Source organism: Mus musculus, chromosome 1 (assembly GCF_000001635.26).
Source record: "Mus musculus strain C57BL/6J chromosome 1, GRCm38.p6 C57BL/6J".
NCBI lineage: Eukaryota > Metazoa > Chordata > Mammalia > Rodentia > Muridae > Mus > Mus musculus.
This window is the reverse complement of record NC_000067.6, coordinates 125,667,279-125,688,618: the sequence shown is the minus strand read 5'-3', so window position 1 is coordinate 125,688,618 and position 21,340 is coordinate 125,667,279. Positions and strand designations below refer to the sequence as shown.

At 45.2% G+C, this 21,340-nt stretch overlaps 1 protein-coding gene and 1 pseudogene across 1 annotated transcript in view; one reads left to right on the top strand and one right to left on the bottom strand.

Annotated features, from left to right (window-relative positions):
* The window catches only part of Gpr39 (G protein-coupled receptor 39), a 196,867-nt gene extending 185,244 nt beyond the window's left edge, over positions 1-11,623 (bottom strand). The window contains exon 1 of the mRNA NM_027677.2: positions 10,427-11,623. Within this exon, the coding sequence (NP_081953.2) occupies positions 10,427-11,282 (856 nt within the window). The 5' untranslated portion in view covers positions 11,283-11,623. The remainder of the gene's footprint in view (positions 1-10,426) is intronic.
* On the top strand, positions 19,504-20,631 carry Gm18444 (predicted gene, 18444; annotated as a pseudogene).

The window sequence follows — 21,340 nt, the reverse complement described above, 5'->3', positions numbered from 1 at the left end:
GACTCAGTATGGCCATATTGGGAAGAGGAACAAGTAGGCTCAGTGGACCTTCAGCCATCTTCAGGGTGTTAACATTAAGTTTAGGTTGAAATAGAAAAAGGTGTATCACTAAGCAGTCCCAGCTACAGTGTAGGTCCCACCCATCACTGAGCCATCACAGTCTGGGCTCCAGTCTCTCCTGCAAGATGGTCTGACAAGTGGTCGGAACTGTAAGAAACCTCTTCCTTCCAGAGAAATTCCTCTTCTGGCTGGCACCAGCCTTTGGCCTTTTTCTTCCCCAGCATGAGACTCCTGGGGAAATTCCAATTTCCTGAGGACTAATGTTTCAAATAGTCTAACAGCCAAAGTGGGTGGGGCACAAGTGGCTCATTAGAATCCCTCTGTTCCTGCCAGAAATTCTTTTACATTCTGGAAACACAACCAGACCTGAAACGTATCCAATTGTAATGCAGCAAATGCCATTGCTGTGGGCAGCGCTGCAGAGGTCTAGGCCATTTTAAAATCCCATTAGTGGCTTCCGGGAATCAGGTCCCCGCCCTTCGCTGTGACAGTGTCTGCAGGTGAACGGTCTAGCTGGTGGACCTGGAAACATTAAAGCGGAGATCTGGGGTTTGCGATTCTTTCACACTTCACGAAGCCTGGCTTTCAACACAACTACTCAGCTCAAGTGGTCAGAAACACAGTTTCTGTTCTCCAAATGGATGCGGATGCAGGGCATACGGGGCAGGCAGTACCTGCTCTTTCCTCCTCTGGGGCCCTTAGCCTCCTGACTTTGCCTTGAGTGAGGGTGGGATGAGGGTGAAATTTCAACTTAAACAGGAAATAAAAGCACGTAAATCTAATATTTTCAAAATGTTACTGCCTCCCTTCTCCTTGAGGCTCTCCTTGCACTAAAATGTGCTCAAAGTGTGCAAATGTAACATTTAGAATCCAGCCTTCTCTGCGCGCTGGCCACAGTACCTGCCTGCAAGTTTCTAGGTAATGGACTTCCTGGTGTCAGGATCCCTTACCTGGGAAGTGAGTTTACATCAAAGGGAATCCCTGTGGTAACAGATCTGGTTTCCACCCATTCTCCTGCCTCTTGCCTGGGGAAATCTGGCTATAGTGTCTCTCTCTCTCTCTCTCTCTCTCTCTCTCTCTCTCTCTCTCTCTCTCTGTCTCTCTCTCTGTCTCTCTCTCTGTCTCTCTCTCTGTCTCTCTCTCTGTCTCTCTCTATCTCTATCTCTCTCTGTGTGTCTCTGTCTCTCTGTCTCTCTCTCTGTCTCTCTCTCTCTGTGTGTGTGTCTCTCTCTCTCTGTCTCTCTCTCTCTCTGTCTCTCTCTGTCTCTCTCTCTGTCTCTCTATCTCTATCTCTCTCTCTGTGTCTCTGTCTCTGTCTCTGTCTCTGTCTCTCTCTCTCTCTCTCTCTCTCTCTCTCTCCTCCCCTGCACTTAGAAGCTTACACAAAGAGACCCTACTTTTGCCTTCTGGGCTCTGATTCCCTTCCTCAGACATCTGCATTTCTATCTGGGATGCTGCGACCTGAACTCTCCTTGCAGCTGCTGTCATTCCCTTGCCTCTGTCTGTCTGTCCATGGCATTAACAGCTCTTCTAATAAATTCTGTATTCCCCAGTAATTCATCTCAGTGCCCTCTTGGGGCTCTAACCCATCCAAAACCCAAGACAAAAACAAACAAACAAACAAACCAACCTCTGCGTTAACAATGTGTAAAGCTTTTAACAAGGACTGAGAGCTAAGTGCACCATAGTTACTTTTACCCTGTGGTAATTTACAACAGAGACATGTGGTTAAAGTTGCTATTGTGGGAGTGATTAGCACAAAATGGTCACTGGCTCAAAAGGGGAGAAAAGCTTACACATCTTCCATGGCACTCTAGCTTTTCCCTAAAATTCTGCTCATTTATTTATGTATTTTTGTATGTCTGTGTGACATAGTGTGTGTGAGGGGTATCAGCTCTTTCTCCCTTGTGGATCCCAGGAATGGAACTCAGACTGTCAGGCTTGGCAGCAAGTACGTTTACCCACTGAGCTCCCTTGCCCACCCTGGCCTCTTAAAGGCTTCAAAGGATCCCGGTGCCCTTCAAAGAGGGCACTTTAGATCAGAATGAGCAGAGCGTGTTCTGTTCAGAGACTGATAAACGCCACAGGTAGCATTTCCAGACTAACAGAGACCTTTGCGTCTTTATGTTTTCTCATTGCTGTACCAAACACCTGGCAAGAAGCAACTTAAGGGAGGGAGGGTTTCTTCTGCCTCACAGTTCAAGAGTGCTATCATGTTGGGAAGGCATAGGAGTCAGAGTGTGGGGAAGGAAGCCAGTCCCTGGGCTGGAGAGTTTAGGGTAGGGGCAGGGTGTGCTAGCCAGGATGACCCTGTAACAGGTACTGAGGGATGCTGCAAGAACCTGGCGGCCAGCTCCACTTTGACATGTTAAATACGCAGCTCTGCTATTTGTTCAGAGTTTGAGACCTAAAACAGCTGAGGTGTGTTCATTTATTTATACAGTCAACAAGCATCTTTTGAACAGTTGAACATCTGCTTTTCCCTGAACACTACTGGGGTGATGGTATGAGCCTGAGAGAAAATTAAGGATGGAGGCTAAAGAGATGGCTCAGTTGGCAACTTGCCTGCCACACAAGCACAGGGTCCCGAGTTTGAAAAGATGGGCATGGTCATGGAACTCTGTGATCCCAGTCCGAAGTGGGGTGAAAACAGACAAATCCCTGAGTTTGCTGATTAGCTAATCTGGGTAGCTGGTAAGCTCCAGGCTCAGTGAAAGGTTCTATTAAAAAATAAGGTGGCAGTTATAATGAAAGATACCCAATAGCAACATCTGGCTTCTACATACATGCTCATATACGTGTATACACACACACACACACACATGTACATATGCGCACACACTGGAAAAACAAAGTTAAGAACAGCTCCTACCATCAAGGAATACAACAAAAAACCAGACACTATCAAATGACTGCACAAGTAAATGTAGAATTACAGCTATTAGTTTTGTGGCGAGAACATTTTAATGAGGTTAAGCTAAGCTTCCCTGAGACCTTGGAGAAAGAACAAGAGAATGAGTGAACTTGGAGTGGGGGGAGGGAGTCTGACCAAAGAGCAATCAGACAGAACAAACAACATGCAGAGGCCAGGGTATGAGTTCAACCATGTCTTCTGAAGGACTTAAAATGGGGATAAGGTGGGCAGAACTAAAAGGTGTGAGAGACTCAGTGTGCTCCCCCACCAGATTCACAAAGTGGACCCCATCCCAAATATACAGTAAATGTACTGGAAGCAGTGCCTGATGACCTTGGGGGACAGGAATCAGGAGAGTGTGTACGCACAGAGGAGAGGACACAGGAGGACACAGCAGAGACAGCTATGTGCAATTCCAGGGGAAAAGGGTTAGTGAGATGGCTCAGTATATAAAGGCACCTGCCATCAAGACTGATGCCCTGAGTTCAATTTCTGAGCCTCACATGGTTGAGGGAAAGAACTGAGTCTTGGAAGTTGTCTTCTGACCTCCACGTGCATACAAAGGCACAGGATCACACACACACACACACACACACACATCCATGCACAGTAAATAAGTTAATTTAATTTTAAAAGTAATACAAATATTTTTTTAAACGGAGAAAGCCAGGAGTGGTGGCATACATCTTTAATTCCAGCACTTGATTGAGAGATAGAGGCAGGGGGATCTCTGTGAGTTTGAGGTTGAATTCTGGGACATCCAGAACCATGAAAAAAAAATAATAAAATGGCAAATGAATGAGTAAATAAATAAATAAATAAATAAAATAGTGGTCTTGGGAGACAACCCCACCCTTGATGGTGTTTACAAACCAGACTTTCAGCTAGCAGAACCTTAAGAAAAAAAGTGTGTGTTTTGGAAGGAACCATGGGATGGTTCTTACAGCAGCCAACTGAGACCAATCCAAGGGGAGGGGGGAACTCAGTGAAGCCAGACTACAGACAACCCCATGTCAAGGACAGTAGTCTGCACTGACGTCAGCGTGATAGGATGGAGCCAACTTCCTATTTTAGAAGGTTGGATTAGAGCTGAGGTACCAAAGGAAGTGTCAATCGCTATAGTATGAAGGAGAGCCAAGGTCCAAGCAAAAGAAGATGCAGACTCAGGCTGGAGGCATGGTCCAGCAAGGGAGCACTTGCCTAACTGCACTTGTAAAAATCTCAGGGTTCATTCCTCAGTATCACCAAGTCCAAACAAAGAACAAAGGGTAGGTTCATTCCGACTGATGGTATTTCCTGAGAATGGTAGGAAGAGCACTAGGGTACCACAGGTCATTTGGAGATGCTTACAAAAGAAAGGTAACACCGGAGGCTAAACAACATTCATTTACATGACAGACTGAAGCCATGATGACCAAACTTCTCTCTAAAACTCAGTGAGCATGGGTGGGAGGAGTTGAGGTTAGAGAGTCACTTAGCAGAGGATATAGCAGAAGGGAAACACAGGTGGGATGCAGCTAGTTGGTAAGAGCTTGCCTAGCAGGCACGAAGCTCTGGGTTCCATCCCCAGCACTGCACAAACTGGATGTGATGGTGACCACCTTACAGGCCGCACATATATGCAGCAGGTAAAATACTCACACACATTACTTTTTGTTTTTTTTAAGACAGGATCTCACTATGTAGCCCTGGCTGGCCTTAAACTCACACAGATCCACCTGCCTCCGCCTCCTGAGTATGGTGACTAAAGGCGCATGCCAGTATATCCAGCTATGAAATATTTTAAAATAATAACAATAATAATGGAAGAGGCAGGAAGAGCTGATAGTGCCAGATCAAGGGTCTTTGTCCAGGAGGCCAGACTGGACCCCTGAACTTCCAATTTAATATTCTCCTCATGCACTGTTTCTTCATAAACGAATTTTACTCTCCACTTGGGCACTAGTAAGCAGATGCTTTGCTCAACCAAGGCACCTACACCCTGATTATACTCTGACAGCCCCCAAGAAGCATGCAACAGAGACTGATGAGCAGGCATGCTAATGAATGGGGCCTAAGACTCCAATATTCCCTTCCTCAAATGCTGTGCATGTCTCCGACAGAGAAATGAAATCTCCGAGACAGGCTGATTATACAAATAAAGCAGCATTATTGTATTTGTCTACCAGGCTGATCGCAGGAAATTTGCAATTTATGATGGATTTCACAAATAGAAAAAATAAACAGGCGGTATCATTTATTATAGCCGCATCTACATCAATAAAGGCAAGGAGAGAAGATAGCAATAATCTGAATATTGGAGGTAAAACTTTCTCCTGATATATTCAAGCATTTGAATCAAAATATTATCTTATGCTAAGAGGTCACTAATTTAATTTTGATGATATTTCCCCAAGAGACTGAGTTGATAGATCATTGTACACTGCAGAAAATATCTTTGCTTGGAAAATTAAACTAGTCAACAAAATAACTATTAGAACGTTCTTATGGTGAGCTGGGGATGTGGCTCAGTTGGTTTAAAAACAAAAAAACAAAAAAACAAAAAAGCCAAACAACAACAACAAAAAAAAAAACCCCACTTGCTGAAAATGCAGGAAGCCCTGGATTTCATTCCCAGGACTCCATAAGCTGGGCATATGCACACCTGTAATCCCAGGATTTGGGAGGTAGAAGCAAGAGGACCATAAACTGAAGATCATTTTCATCTACTTAGTGGGTTCAAGGTCAGCCTGGGCTACATGTGTACCTCACCCAAAAAGAGACAAAGTGGAGCCCAGAGAGATGGTTCAGTGAAGAACAGGACTGCTCTTGTATAGGGCCCAGATTTAGTTTCTAGCTCCCACATAAACTGATCTACAACTGTCTCTAACTTTAATACCAGGGTATCTGATGTCCTCCTCTGGCCTCGTGGGCACAGGCACACACACACACACACACACACACACACACACTAAAGAAAGAAATATTTTAACAGCTATATTATAGACTGACTTTCTCCAGTAGTCTTCCTTTGCGTTTTTTTCACCCAGACCACTCATGCTGAAGCGCCTGTCTTAGGGTTATCCTTGTCACTGTTCTGTTCTCTCACAATTACCTGGCCTAAGTCAGATAGCCTCTTGTCCTTAGTGGCTGGCCACATTTGATTCATGGGTTTCCTGGGTTCTCTGTCATTGATTTTATGAAATTCCGTAGCACAGTTTACAGCTGAGCTTCTGTGTTCTAATGTCCTCTGGGGATTACATGCAAGCTGCTACCTTGAAAGCTTCCTGGAGTGCCACCAAAATGATCTATCTGCATTTTAAAAACATGTGTTTGTTTTTATTTTATGTATATGAGTTCTTGTCTGAATATAAGTACCCTATATGAATGGCCCATGTATTATGGCCACACATACACATCACACACAGATGGGAAGAAGAAAGGAAGAAGGGAGGGAGGAGGGAAGAAGGAAGAAAGGGAAGAAGGGATGGAGGGAGAGGAAGAGAAGGAGGGAGGGAGAAGGAGTGACAAGGGAGAGAGCGAGGGAGGGAAAGAGGAAGGAAAAGGGAGGGACAGGGGAGGGACAGGCAAGGCAGGAGTTTTCAGGAACAGGCACTTTTGCATTATCAGGGTTTATCCTGCAAATTGCTTGTGGCCTATTGGGCATCTTGGCACTGTTTTCTCTCCCAGGATCCCTCATTTTTTTCTCATTATTTACCAGCTCAGCACCTCAATACAGTGGAGGGATAACCACGAAAATATGCAGAAAAGAAAATTAATAATTGCTACAATGGCTTCCTCATCTTGCTTGGGTTGATGAATTTTGGCTCCATTATCCAGAAGTTAGAAAAATTTTTTAACAATGAGGAGGGAACCTTTAATTGATTTTTTATTGCTTCAAGTGCTCTGAAGACATACTGTGTTTTGTCGTCATTTACACTTCATATTAAATTCAAAACATGTTTGAAATGAGCAAATATTTATTCTCATTTGATCCATCTGTTAAGTGCAATACTAAAAAGACAGCTAAATCACTATATTAAATTCAGTGGTTTATAAACAATTTATATGTTCATTTGTTCTGGGTTAAAATGCCCCAAAGCGCAAGTTTATGAAACCCACAAAGCAAATTGCATCGTATTAATCTGATGGATGTAAGCCATGGCTTCCTCCTCCTCGCTTCATTAATCTACTCCCTAACTTGAGTTAATTAGTGAGGCTCCTATTTTTAAAAGTTCTTTGAAATACACTGGAGAGGGGTGACAGCATTTGCTCAGACCGCTTTGAAAACCTACCACAGAGAAGACGGGCTAAACACAAATGGCAAACTTCTCAGGGTCTCATCACACACTGAGTACCTGATTGTCAGTCAGCAATGTCTATGCTGGGAGCCAGTGGGTGATTAATATAGCGTTGTTATAAAGAATCCGCAGACGCCTAGATAGGAAGGAGGAACTCATTTGAAGCAATTCCTACTGTAAGAAATTATCTCCAACGCGCGGCCATATATACCAAGTAGAGGCTGACGTTCACCGGAACCGGAACTGGGGGACGAACTACCATCCCCTCAGAGAAATGGGAAAAAAGCAAAAAACAGAGATGGTCAGACAGTAAAAGCAGGGTCTATGGCGATGGCGCTGTGGTTAAGAGCACTTGCTACCCTTCCAGAGGACCAGGTTCAGTACCCAGAACCCACAGAGCACAACTCCCTGTAACACCAGCTCCGGGAGATTCAATGCCTTCTTCTGGGCTCCTTGGGCACCTTCATGCACACGCGTGTATTCACACACACACATAAACATACATTAAAAATAAACTCTTCAAAGTATAAACAGTGGATAACAGTTTAAGATGGTGTCTAAGGGAACTTAGGAGGGAAAAGAAACTTCTTGCCAAATGTTCAAGCGACCAAACACGATTTCTGTCCCTCCTGGGATATTTTGAGCAACAGACAGGGGGCGACAGATTGTATTGGCTTAAGGACCCTTGCCATGTCCCAAGCCATGTTATTTCACAGGACTCCCCACTCTGACTCCCAGAGCATTAGTCTGCAGACCTCACGTAGCTCGTTCCTTCCTTGCCTATGCCCTGCCTTACACCATTTTCCTTCCACCCGGACTGTGGAAGTCTGGGCCAGACCCTCATTCCCCCCCATGTGATGGGGTTTGGATGATGTTGTTGTTTGTTTATAAACACAGTGTTATAGATGCTAAGCTGTGAACTTTTGATCCTCCAGCTTCCACGCGCTGAGTGCTGGGTGGCAGCTATACATGCTCACTTTCCCATTTGATGCCATGTCAGAGCCAGAACCTAGGGCTTCATGCGTGCTAAGGACTCTACTAACTGAGCCACCACCCCAGCACATATCATAAAATGGAAACATATACTGCCCAGCGCAGCCATGGCAGAAGAGAAGGGAAGAGAAAAGGCATCAAGATTAATATGAAAGACCCTGAGCTACACACAGGGAGCAGAGCATGCAGAGTATACAATTGTAGAATAAGGTGAGCGCCCACAAAAGAGTACAGCTCCAAGAACCCAGGGCCATAAGGCATCCAAACTTCTTTTTTTCCCACTCTCTGGCCCATTTCTTTGCTTGGGAGTAACCTCTTTCATGGTAAACTATCTATGTCGCTCCCACCATCTAAATGTCCTTCATCCAATTCCCTGTGCAAGAACTTAGAAATCCCAGTTGGCACCCTGGGCTCCCCTTCCATGCCAGTAATACAGCTCTTGGTGCCACAGGCTCATCCAAGACGTACAAGCTGGTCTCTTACCATTTTCTTGGATTAAAACCAATTCGGCAGCTGGCCCACCCTCAGCCAAAGGAAGGGCCAACTTAAGACTCACGTGCCTTCCAACCCTGGAACTGCTTGCACAAGTTTCAAACAACCCCAGGATTGATTTTTCTCAGGAAACAACACTGATGAGGAGAAGAATGTGTGTAATCTCAACTCTCCCTTGACCAAGCTCCCACTCACATACCTATGACATCACTTTTTCCTTGTTTTTGCTGAAAAATATTTTTAGCAGCCTTTGGTGACATGTGTTATAGATGTCTGGGTTAAAGCCCTGGCTCCCAGAGGTCAGTAACAAAACCCTTCTGGTTTGGGTTGGTTTGTCCTTTAAAAATTTTTTTATTATTATTCATATGTGTATATATCAGGGGCAGGTGACTAAGCTGTCCAGAAGAGGCAGTCATGGCCCCCGAGCTGGAAGTGTTACAGGTAGCTCTGAGCCACTAGGCGAGGGTGCTGGAACTCCAAGCAGGGTCTGCTGGAAGAGCAGTTCTCTTTCCTGTGGAGCCATCTCTCTAGCCCTTAATTCAGGATTTCTTGTTTTGCTCTGTATTTGGTTTTGTTTTAGGGTATCATAGAACCCAGGGTAGCCTCAGATTCACTATATAGCCAATTATGACCTTAAACTTCTGATATTCCTGCTTCTACCTCTCAAACGATAGGATTACGAGTATGGGACACCACACCAAGTTCATGTAGTGCTGGTGGAGGCACTTGGGGCTTCCAGCATGCTAGGCGAGCACTCTCCCATTCAAGCCCCATCTCCAACTTCCCATGACTCTCTTCTGAAGGTTTTGGGGTCTTATATATAACTGGTTCCCTAGAATTCATCCCCTTAAGCCCAGAGAAGACCCTTAATTTCAAATACTTGCATCACCACCAAGTTTTGGAAGCAAACGCCTCTCTCTCTCTCTCTCTCTCTCTCTCCCTCCCTCCCTCCCTCCCTCCCTCCCTCCCTCCCTCTCTCCCTCCCTCCCTTCCTTTCTCTCTCTCTTTCTCTCTTTCCATCAGAAGTTGGGGTGTAGAGAAATGTCGAGGTCAGCTCATCAGATAAACCGAAATCCCTGCTATGCCTCACTGTACTAAGAAGGTACATGGCCCAGCAGAAATCTAAGCAGGGAGTGCTCACATACATCTCAGAGTGAGCAGATCAAAGCTCAGTTTCTTTAGACTTGTAGATCACAGCTGCTAGAAATAGCAGTCTAAAGAGCAAGTATCCCTGAGAAGCCAGTTTCTTCCAAAGAGGAGAAAAACAAATTCGGACAAAATTTCCCTGCCGAGTTAAGGCTCTCTGGCCTAAGGATCCAGTAAGATAGCAGTATCTCTCTTTATCTCTGAAGGACTTGTCCCTGTCCAAAGGAACTCTCACTCGACCTGGGTGATTTCATTTGTCCCTCTTATCACCCAGTATCTTTATCTAAGATACTTTGTTTATAGCCTGAAGTCATAGGAATAATGTACCAGACCTTTCAATGTCACAGGCCACATTTTTCCTAAACACAAAGAAGAGACATCTCCCCCGCCCCCCCCTCCCCGCCCCCCAATAAGCACCAAGACCTTTATTTAGCTGCTGCTTTTTAGCCTCAGTGAACTCCGGGTTTCACTTCTCGGGCCAGAAGGCCCACGTCCCCCCTCCTCCCCCCAGCCCCCTCTCCCCACCGCGACCTAGACTCACTCAGGAATATGATGGTCTGTCTTCTTGCTGTCCGGCTCTCCTCACTCTCTGACTTCCTCAGCTGGAGCTGTGGCCCGGTCCCTGCAAGAGTGCCCTGCTTGCTCTTCATTAGCACTTTCATCATATTCCAACACATGAAAGCCACAGACGCCAGGACCACCAGGTAAACAGCAAAGGCCCCAAAGATGCTGGACTGGAAGACCTCCCAACGGTTGGAGAGGTTCGTGCAGATGGACATATTGGAGTTTCCAGGTTCATCGTGGTGGCGGGTGCGAGAGAGGTTGCAGTTGAGTCCCTTGTGAGTGGGTACGTTTACCAGAGGGTACTCGATACCCATGGCAAAGAGCAAAGGCAGTGCCACCAGGGCGGAGGTGACCCATACAAAGCCAATCAGCAGTTTCACCTGGCGAGGTCCAGACACTGCTTTATACTTGAAGGGATGACAAATGGCAATGTAGCGCTCAAAGCTGAGGGTCAGCACGTGCAGCAGTGTGGCGTAGCTGCACGTCTCAAAGAGGAACGTGTGGAGCTTACAGGACAGAGCATAGCTGGGTGTGGTCAGGGGGTTCCAAATGATGCTGTAGAACTCCATGGGCATGCCAATCAAAAAGACCAAGATATCTGAACAAGCCAAACTGACCATGTGATCTGTCACCTCCTTCTGCAAATAGCCCTTCTTCTGCAATACCTGCGTAACCCTGATGGTGACGCTGTTGCCCAAGATGCCTACCACAAAGATGATCAGGTACACCAAGATGAGGGTGATTTTGATCCAAGTGGCCACCTCAAATTCAGGAACATGGCTGTGATCGATGACACGGGAGCAGATGTGGTTGGAGCCACTGGATGAAGCCATGAGGAAGAGAGACCCAGACCACCAGGTCCCCAAATGTCTCCACTGCCCTTTCTTCGGCCTCCCAAAGAAGCCCCGCAACTCACCAGCGTGGGCGCAACACTTTTCTGTCACTGTGGTTGGCTGGCCAGGAGTGACTTAGTTTTTCGGCTCTCTCATTGTAACTTCCTGGAATAATTCACCCTAGAATCCCTGGCGACGCAGTGGGTGGCGGTGGGGTTTGGAGATAGTCACTCCGGGTGAGGAGGGACCAGTCCGGAGGAGGCTCTGACCTCCCTACTCAACTCTGAGTAAGAGCCGCAGAACTCTGTCTGGCGGCGGATCCTCCTCTCCCTTCCAGGTCCCTGGCACTGGCCTCCCCGACTGCCTTTCAGAAGGGAAGGGAAGAGGTCTCACACGGGTCAATCATTAACCACAGCCCATTCTGCTTAGCAGCCTGCAGCAGAACCAGCCCAGCCAGCCTCAGGGTCTGACTCAACACAGATTGTGGCAGGAAAAGGAACAGCACCTCCCCACCCCCTCGCTCTTGCAGCCTTCTCCTGGCCAGTCTTTGAGGTTTCTTGGGACCGGCAAACCGAGTAGGTGTGGCACCTGGGAAGGCGGAGGTCTCTCCCGGCCATGGAGAGAGGCAATCATCTATAAACTCCTGTATCTGAGATGCCCTGCCTTGCAAGACTGGTTGGGCTGTGGCTTGCCCTGAAAACTCTGCAAGTGCGCTCCCAGTAGTGCCTAGGTTATAAGATACCCAGGTATTTGCAATGAATTACTACCTGGAAGTCATCCCCAACCTGGCTAATAAGACCATTTTTGAAGTCTGGCTTGGCTCCAAGCCTCCTCATGTGCATAGTGCACGCTGCCTCTCCATACCGCAGTTGGTGGTTGTGTCACGAAGCCATTCTCTCCCCAGGGGCTGGGAATGTAGGTGGATGCGAAAGGGGTGCCTGTGTTCTAGATACCTGGTTAGGGAAGCAAGTCCTTCAAGGGAAGCTGTTTCCACAAGCTAGAGGACCACAGCAGGAGCTCATGGGCTCTCAAAGAGGTCCCGTCCCCCCTCACCCCTCTCACCCCCCTCACACACACACACCCCTCCTCTTAAACGGGTGGAGGGATTCTAATGCTCAGGTTGAGCTTTTCAGTGTAGAAATTCCATGTAACTCTAGAATCGAAAATCGAAAGAAAGTGAGTGGACATATGCACCCAACAGTCAACGTGTGTGCAGACATTGCTAAGTGGGGACTTGGGGAAGTCACTGTAAGCCAAGCACTACTGTCCTGAAGAATTAGACTGTGTATAGTCCCTACCCATCCTGACAACAGCTTTTCCTTGTCTGGATCACCATACCTGGGTTAACACTTCAAAGACAGAAGATAACTGAGTCCCCTTGGGTCATAAAATTACTTCTTTGGGTTGGTTGTCTATTGCTTGTTTTTTGAAAGATGGTTTCAGGTAACACAGGCTGGCTTCCAACACCATATAGGCCAGTAAAATCTTGAACTCCTGATCCTTCTGCCTCCCCCTTCCAAGTGCTGGAATTTCAGGCATTTAACACCACTCTTTGTGAGACATTGAGACCTAGGGCTTCACAAATGCTGGACAAACCCTCTACCAACTGAGCCACATCCCCCACTCTGTGTGAAATCTTAAGAAAAATTCAAATACATAAAGACAGGAAGCTGAGAAGGGCAATTCCCAGAGACAGCGAAGGAAAGGAGGTGCACTGAAGGGTGCTGGTTTGCAGTTGTACAGGGTAAATGTATCTAGATATTATTAACTCAAGTCCCCTAACTTGGGACTTAAGTTAATAGTACTTTGAGGCTCAATAAGTATAGCAAGAGACCACAGGTGTAACACACTTAACAGTAGCTCTGGGGCACAAGGAAACAAGGGAATTGTTTGTAGTCACCTTTTCACTGTGTGTTTTAGCTTGCTTTGGGTTGCTATGTTAACAAACTCCTAGCCAAAGCAACTTGAGGTGAAGGGCTTTTACTTGGTTTTTACTCCCTAGGTCAGTCTTGGAGGGAAGTCAGGGTAGGAACTGAAACAGAACACATGGAGACTCAGGATTTGCTAGCTTACCCACGCTCCAGGCCTGCTAGCTTCTTTCTCATCCACCCCAGGGCTACCTGTCTAGGGATGGCACTGCCCACACTGGGATGGATGACCGTACTGTAGAATAGTGAAAAAGAGCCATAGTTATCACCCTGCCCCCAAATCAATTCCAAGCAGATCAGAGACCTCAACGCTGAATTGCTAGGGGAAAACAGACATGGGTGCAGGAAATACAATTCCATTTGTCCAGGAATTAAGGCCAACAATTCACAAATGGGACCTCATAAAATTTAAAAGCTCCTGTACACAAAGAAAACCATCAATCAAGTGAGGAGGAAGCCCCCAGAGTGGAGGGGGGGAATCCTTGCCATCTATACACCCAGTAGAAGATTATTATCCAAAATAGATAAAGAACTCAGAGAAAAAAAAAACAACAAAGAATCAAGAAAATAAATTACTGAATTAAAAAGTGGTGTACGTAGGTGGACAGAGTTCTCAAAAAAAAAAAAAAGAAGAAGATGGCTAAAAAATATATCTTTAAGTGTTTAACTCCTTAGCAATAAGGAAAATGTAATTTGGAAACTATTTTGAAATTTGATCTTACCCCAGTCATAATATCTAAGATCAAGAAAACAAACAACACAAATGCTAAAGAGAATGCTGGGAAGGGGAACCCCCTCCACTGCTGATAGACCTGAGACCTGGTGCAGCCACCGTGGGAATCAGTGAGGAGAACTCTCAAAGAGCTGAAAGTAACCTGGCATAAGGCCCAGCTGTGGCACTCCTTGGCATATATGCAAAGGGCCTCAACCCTACTTCACGGACACTTGCTCCCTCAGCCATGATCAATGCAACTCTAGTGACAAGAGTTAGGAAATGGAGAAACAACCTATGTGTCCTTCAACCAATGCATGGACATGAAAATGTGGCACACATGTACAATGGGCTACTACTTGGCGGTAAAGAAAACAGAAACTAAAGATTCAGGAACTAGAATATATTTACTGAGTGAGGTAACCCAGAAAGATAAGCATCCCTTGTTCTCTTACTTGTGGATCCTAGCTCCAAGTCTCTGTATTTGAATATATAGCCCCTTAACTACAGAAGCGAGGGAAGCAGAAATGGGCCATAGAGGAACAGGGAAAGGAGCTCCAGAGAGGATAAAATACTGGACCAGAGGCTATCTAAAGTGAATAAGATAACACAGGAGCTATGAAGGGAGAAAACAAAAACCAGAGACGAGAGGAGTAACTGGGGAAGAGAGAGGGAGGGTAATAAAGAGAAGAGGAAGAGAGAAGGCATAAATAGCACTAAAGATGTATGAAAAAGCCAAATGTACATACATACATATCAAACACACACACATCCATATATATATGGATGGTGGATGTCCATATATATATACACATACACATATATATGCCATGAACATTAATAGAATTGTGTATGTGCCTGTGCATGTGTGTGTGTGTGTGTGTGTGTGTGTGTGCAGGTGCATGTGCACACATGTATATGTAGAGGGCAGAAGTCAAATCAGAAATTGTTCTTCAGGTTCTGTCCACCTTGTTAATTTATTTGGTTTGTTGGTTTTTTATTATTTTGAGACAAGGTCTCATTATGTAGACATACAGTTGTTTTTAAAGAATCAAACGTGTGTGTGTGTGTGTGTGTGTGTGTGTGTGTGCGTGTGTGTGTTTACATGCGTACAGGTGCCCTGGGAGACCAGAAGAAGCCATTGGATGCTGTGGATTTGGAGTTTCAGGTGATTATGAGCCACTAGATGTACATACTAAGAACCACATTCCAGGCCTGTGTAAGAAGAGCAATCACGTATCTCTGCTGAGCCATCTGCCCAGCCTCATGGTTCATTGTTTTTCTTTGTTTTGTTTTGTTTTGTTTTGTTTTGTTTTGTTTTGTTTTGTTTATTATCTTCACAACAGTGTAAAGTAGGTATCATTGCCCTCATTTTACAGATGAGAAACTTGAGAGGAGGATAAAGTGACTACCAGACAACTCTAAAGGAAAATTCAAGGTCAAGTATACCTGGCACCTAAACACTTTCCTCCCTATGGCAATGTCTCCCTGAAGCTGCTGGAGCAGAGGCATTCTGGGAAAGGGTCACCTGTGTCCCACCACCCAGAGCTTCTCCTGTCCCCAGCTGTTCCAGCCATCCCAGCTATCCTCGGCTCACTGTGGTAACCTGGTTTGTTCTGCTCAGACCAGATTCAGTTACTACCCAATTGTTTTCATTAAAATGTTCTTTGCTAAGATGAGGAGACAAATTATAAATGCATAGCCAAAGTAAAAATCAAACTAATGGAAATTCTTCCCTCACAGTAAAGATAGAAAAATATGTATTTTGAGCAAATGTCTAGGAGAAATAGATGTACATTTCACCTTTGCTTTTCCTAAGGGCAATTTAAAAACAAATTAAAAAACAACTGTTCAATGGTCTCTCACTTGCTGAGGACGTGGCTTTTGGTCAGGATTTGTACAATCTACACATTTTCCTAGCATAATGGCAAAGTGGGGTCAAAATGAGAGAAATGAAGACCTTTGGGTCTGAGAAGATGGCTTAGTTGATAGAGTGCTTGCCTCACAAGTTTGAGGATTTGAACTTGAATCTCCAGAGTCCACTACAGGTGTGGTGATGAATATGCCTGTGATCGCAGCACCATAGAGGCAGAGACAGAAGGACCCCTGAGGTTCAGTGGCAGCTAAGCTAGCTGAGCCTACATGGAAAGCTCCAGGTTCAGTGAAAAAAAATGTCTCAAAAAATAATAAAGTGGAGGGCTGGAGAGATGACATAGGTATTAGGAACAGGTACTGCTTTTCCTGTGGACTGTGGTTTTGTTCCCAGCACCAACAGTGGGCTCCCAACAACCACCTGTCACTCCCTCCAGGGATCTGCTGCCTTATTTGGCCTCCATGGGCACCTACACACACACACACACACACACACACACACACACACACACACACACACACCTCAAACACATAAATAGAAGGTACTTCGGCTTCTCCCATACCCCGACGTGTGTCCAACCTGCAACCCATGGGTCACAGGCATCCCAGAAGAGCTGTGAACTTGGCCCAACACATTCATAAATGATAATGTCACATTGTAATGTCAAGAGTTTGGACACTCCCGTGCCTTGTAAAGAAGCACAGAGCTCTTGGGCCTTGGTGACCTTATGTTAAAACATTCCAGGTAAAAGAGAAACTCTCTTTCCAGCCTTACACAATCTCTCCAGCTCACTTGGGAAGCAACTCTGTGTATTCCACCCCTCAAGTATTGAACGGATACAGAATTTTCAGCCATAACGGAAATTATACTGAAATCTTACCATGGATCTTCCAGATCTTGCTAGGTAAACATACAAATCAGCTGAGGATTGTCTTCCGTCGGTGTGCTGGGTCCTCTGAGGATGCGGTAGCAGATGCCCTTGGAGGCCAGACTCCTGGGTCTTGGATCTGGTCCTGACCACTCACTTAGCCTCTTGGTGCCTTGGTTTCCTCTTTTGTCACCAGAGGACAACAGCCGTATTCATTCCATGTGCTTATCAAGACGATTGGATGACTTTATATTAAAAGTACCTAATGGGGTGTTTAAAAGTGCATGCTACTCTTGAAGATCTGAGTTCAGTTTCTAGGACCTATGTCAAGCAGCTCATAGACACTTGTAATCCAAATCTGGGGTACACATCACCTTCTTCTGGCCTCTGCTGACACTTAAATGCACACACACACAGGCACACACACACACACACAAAGATATAAAAAAATAAATGTGCAAATTAACAATAATAATAATTAGTGTCATAACAAATATAATAAAGAATTTTTAAATACCTGCCATATTGTTTACATTGTCTACATACACATATTAGGTTTTTTATTTAAAGAAAACATTTTACTTATTCTTTGACAAATTCAGACATGTATCTAATATACCTACTGCCAACTCCCCAATCCTACTTATCCTTCCCCTCCAACACATTCCCCTTCCACATTCCTGTCCTCATGTTTTAATAACCCACTAAGCCCAGTTAGTGCTATATATATGCACATGCATGGGAGGGGGAAACCACTGAAGCATGGACACACACACACACACACACACACACACACACTATCTTCTCCCAACCCAGCAGCCATCAGCTGGCACTAGCTCCTCTGTTAGGGACAGGTCCTCATCAGTCTTTCTCCCATCTGACTGACTTGATCCTGGGCAGGTCTTATGTACGTAACATAACAGAAAACAGCAGCAGTGAGCTTGAGACTGCACGGTTATGTCATGAACACAAGGCAGCACTCTGCAACCATTCTCTGGCTCTTACACTTTTTCCATCCTGTCTTCCTAGATGTTTCCTGCACCTTCTGAGCATTGATGTAGATCTTCCATTTCCGATTGATCACCTGACAATCCCTTATTCTCAGCACGTTGACCATCTTCTTTAAAAACGTATGTGTGTGCATATGAATGCAGGTGCCACTGAGTCAAGAAAAGAACATTGGATCCCCTGGACCTGGAGTTACAATTAGTCATGAGGCTCTTAACTTGGGTGCTGGGAATCAGGTCTTCTGCAAGTGTAGTCCTTAACTATGGAGCCACCATTAACCATGCAGCACTGGAGGATTCTGTGGTAGTAAAATAGCAATTCCCCTAAAGGGCTTATTTGATAGATAGTCAAGAGCATGAAAATCAATGGACAACATAAAATCAAAATTGCTAATGTAGAACACTAACCCATTTATAACAGCACTAGAACACACGAGATAGGGCTGAAGAGATGGCTCTGTTAATACAGTGCTTGCCTTGGAAGCATAAAGACCTGGGTTCAATCCCCGGCAACCACAGGAAAGTTGGGAGTGGCACTGGAGAGATCAGTCAGGAGCTAGAGGTGTGTAGTGCTCTTGTAGAGGACTACTCTCTTAAAGTTAAGTTTCTAGGACCCACATGAAGCACTCCACAACCACCTGACCTCCAGCTCCATGGAATCCAGTGCCCTCTTCTGGCTTTAGAGCACACCTGTACTCATTTGCACAGACCCAGTGGTGGCTCACACTTGTAATCCCAGCACTGAGGAGGCAGAGGCAAGCAGATCCCTGGGGCTCAGTGGCCAACCAGCCTAGCCTGTTTGAAGAGTTCCAATACAATAAGAGGTCAGGTCTCTAAATAAACAAGATGGGTGGTGTCTAAGAAATAACTCTGGCAGGTGACCTCAGCCCTTCACACACACACGCACACGCACACGAACAAATTCACAAGAAAAGAAAGAATGAAATGCAAATAAATTTAACCAAGAATGTGAAATGCTTGCACACTGGAAAAAAATTAAACATTAATGAAAGAATTCAAGGGGATACAGTTTTGTCCCCACCGTGGATTGGAAGAATTAACATTAGAAGAGGCCATTCTACCCACATTTGCATACAGACTCAGCACAACCTCCATTGAAATTCTAGCAGTGTATAATCACAGAAATAGAAAAAAAAATCTAGAATTCATATGGAAACTACTGAAGATCTTGAATATCCAAAAATCAATCTTGACAAAGAAAAAGCTGGATGTACCGCAATTCATGATTTTAAATTACATTAAAAATTGTGGTAATATAAACTTATTCATTCATTCATTCATTTGGGGATACTAGAATACAAACTAAACACACACACACACAGAGAGAGAGAGAGAGAGAGAGAGAGAGAGAGAGAGAGAGAGAGAGAGGGAGGGAGGGAGGGAGAGGGAGAGAGAGAAGGAGAGAGAGAGAGTCAAACAGACACAGCTCAGTTAAACAAAACAGAGACTCCAAAATAAAATGAAGCCTATACAGCCAAGTACCTTTTGACAGGGCAGCTCTGTAAACACAGGATACAAAGGGCAGTCTTTGCAGTGAATGGTATTAGAAAAACTGGATATCCTCATGCAAAAGCATGACACAGGGCCTTGTCCTTTAACACTGTGCACAAAATCAGAACATTGGACAGCTGGACAGCTAGACAGCTGGATAGCTGGAGAGACAGCTTGGCTAGCTCCAGGGCCCTGAGCGCAGTTCCCAGCACCTACACTGGGTGGCTCACAACCACCTGCAATTCCAGCTCCAGGGGCTCCAACATACTCTTCTGATATCGGAGATCACATGCACACATGTTCGCATAAGCACACGCATACAAACGCACACACACACATTTATTATTATTTTTATTAGGTATTTTCTTCATTTACATTTCCAATGCTATCCCAAAAGTCCCCCATACCCTCTCCCACCCACTCCCACTTCTTGGTCCTGGCGTTCCACACACACACACACATTTTAAAAAATACAAAAATAAATCTTTCAATCCCCCACATAATTTTAAGAAACTGTAAGCCTCTTAGAAGAAAGCATAGGAAGGCATTGACCTTGGTTTTGTGTGTGTGTGTGTGTGTGTGTGTGTGTGTGTGTGTGTGTGTGTAGAATTATAAAAATTTAAAGTGATTTGCAGCTTGGTCCTCATGTGGGACCCCTGAGAAATTGAACAGAGGCTATCTCTTTCTGCAACTTGATATGCCAAATCAAGTGGGTTGATATTCATGAGAGGCCTCCCCTTCTGTGAGGAGAAAGAAAGGTGGGGAGGGAAGAGGGAAGGAGGGAGGGAAAACTGATCTGGGTGTAAAGTAAATATTTGTGCCAGGATGGAGTCAATGGCTACTCCTGCTTCTGTGCCTGGATACCAAGGCAGGCGTTGTGTCTTGGAAGTGGATGAATGTGTTTCCGGTCCCTGTATGAATGAGGTTGGATACCTCAAGCAGATAGGAAGAAACACGTGGGTCTGTCCTCCAGAGTATTTTGGTGTGAACTGTGAGATGGAGATCGATGAATGTGGATCCCAGCTGTGTCTACACAGTGCCACATGTCAGGGGGCTCTTGGGGCTCCCTTCTGGGACTATGCCCCGGGATTCCTTAGACACCACTGTGAATTCAACTTTGACCAATGTGCCAGTCAGCCATGTCTCCATGGACGTCAACTCCTACTGTGTCTGCACAGGGAGTGGATTCACAGGGACACACTCTGAGACTTTAATGCTCCTTTGTTGGTCAAAGCCTTGTCACAGAGATGTCTTCACTCACGTGAAGATGCTGTTGTCAGTTATATTTGTCATGGCTGGTCTGAATACACAGGTGAGATGGACATAAATGAATGCAGTAGCAACCCCTGCTGTCTTCAGAGGACTAATAGATACACACTGCAGGCCTGGCTTCATTCTTCAGCTACCTTGGAACCTTAGGCTATGTTTTTAATCTGTCATCCTGGATTCCCATGGGCTTATACAGGGTTCTGGGCATTCAAGCTTGGGTCCTCAGACTTGCACACCTTTTTTACCCACAAAGCCGTCTCCCCAGCATTCTCCCTCTACTTTTAAAAAATAAAATCATCACTCCCTTGGAAAAATATTGGCAGTTTTACAAGTATAAGATTCCCCTTCATGACTTCCTTCTGACTATAAATTTCCCTTTTGGCAAACAGAGAATGCAATAAGGAATCAAGGAAACAGACACAAAAAGACAAATCCAAAACTCAAGTGACAACTTGTCCTTATCTTTTTCTCCTAGACACTATCAGATCCAACAATGTCCTCATCACTAACCCTTTACACTGATGGGAGAGAGACTCTTCAGTGATGACCACATCTGTATCCAGAAACAGGGGGTCCAAGTCTTTGACTGGGAACACTGTATTCAGTCTGAGCCTAGGAAGCCTTGGCAGATGAAATCAGCATTACCTACTATCTGCCACAGTGCTTTCAAGGTAAAATCCTTCTCTTCCCCCATCTCACAGGCTCATGTGTTTGAACACTTGCTCATTAGCTGGTATTTGGGAAGGTTGTGGAACCTTTAGGAGGTGGAGCGTCTCTAGAGGAAGTTTGTTACTGGAGTCTAGTCTCTGCTTTCTAACTGGAGATGTAAGATGGCCATCTGCTCCAGCCACCATGCCTTATCCACCATGATGGACCATGTCCTCTTAAA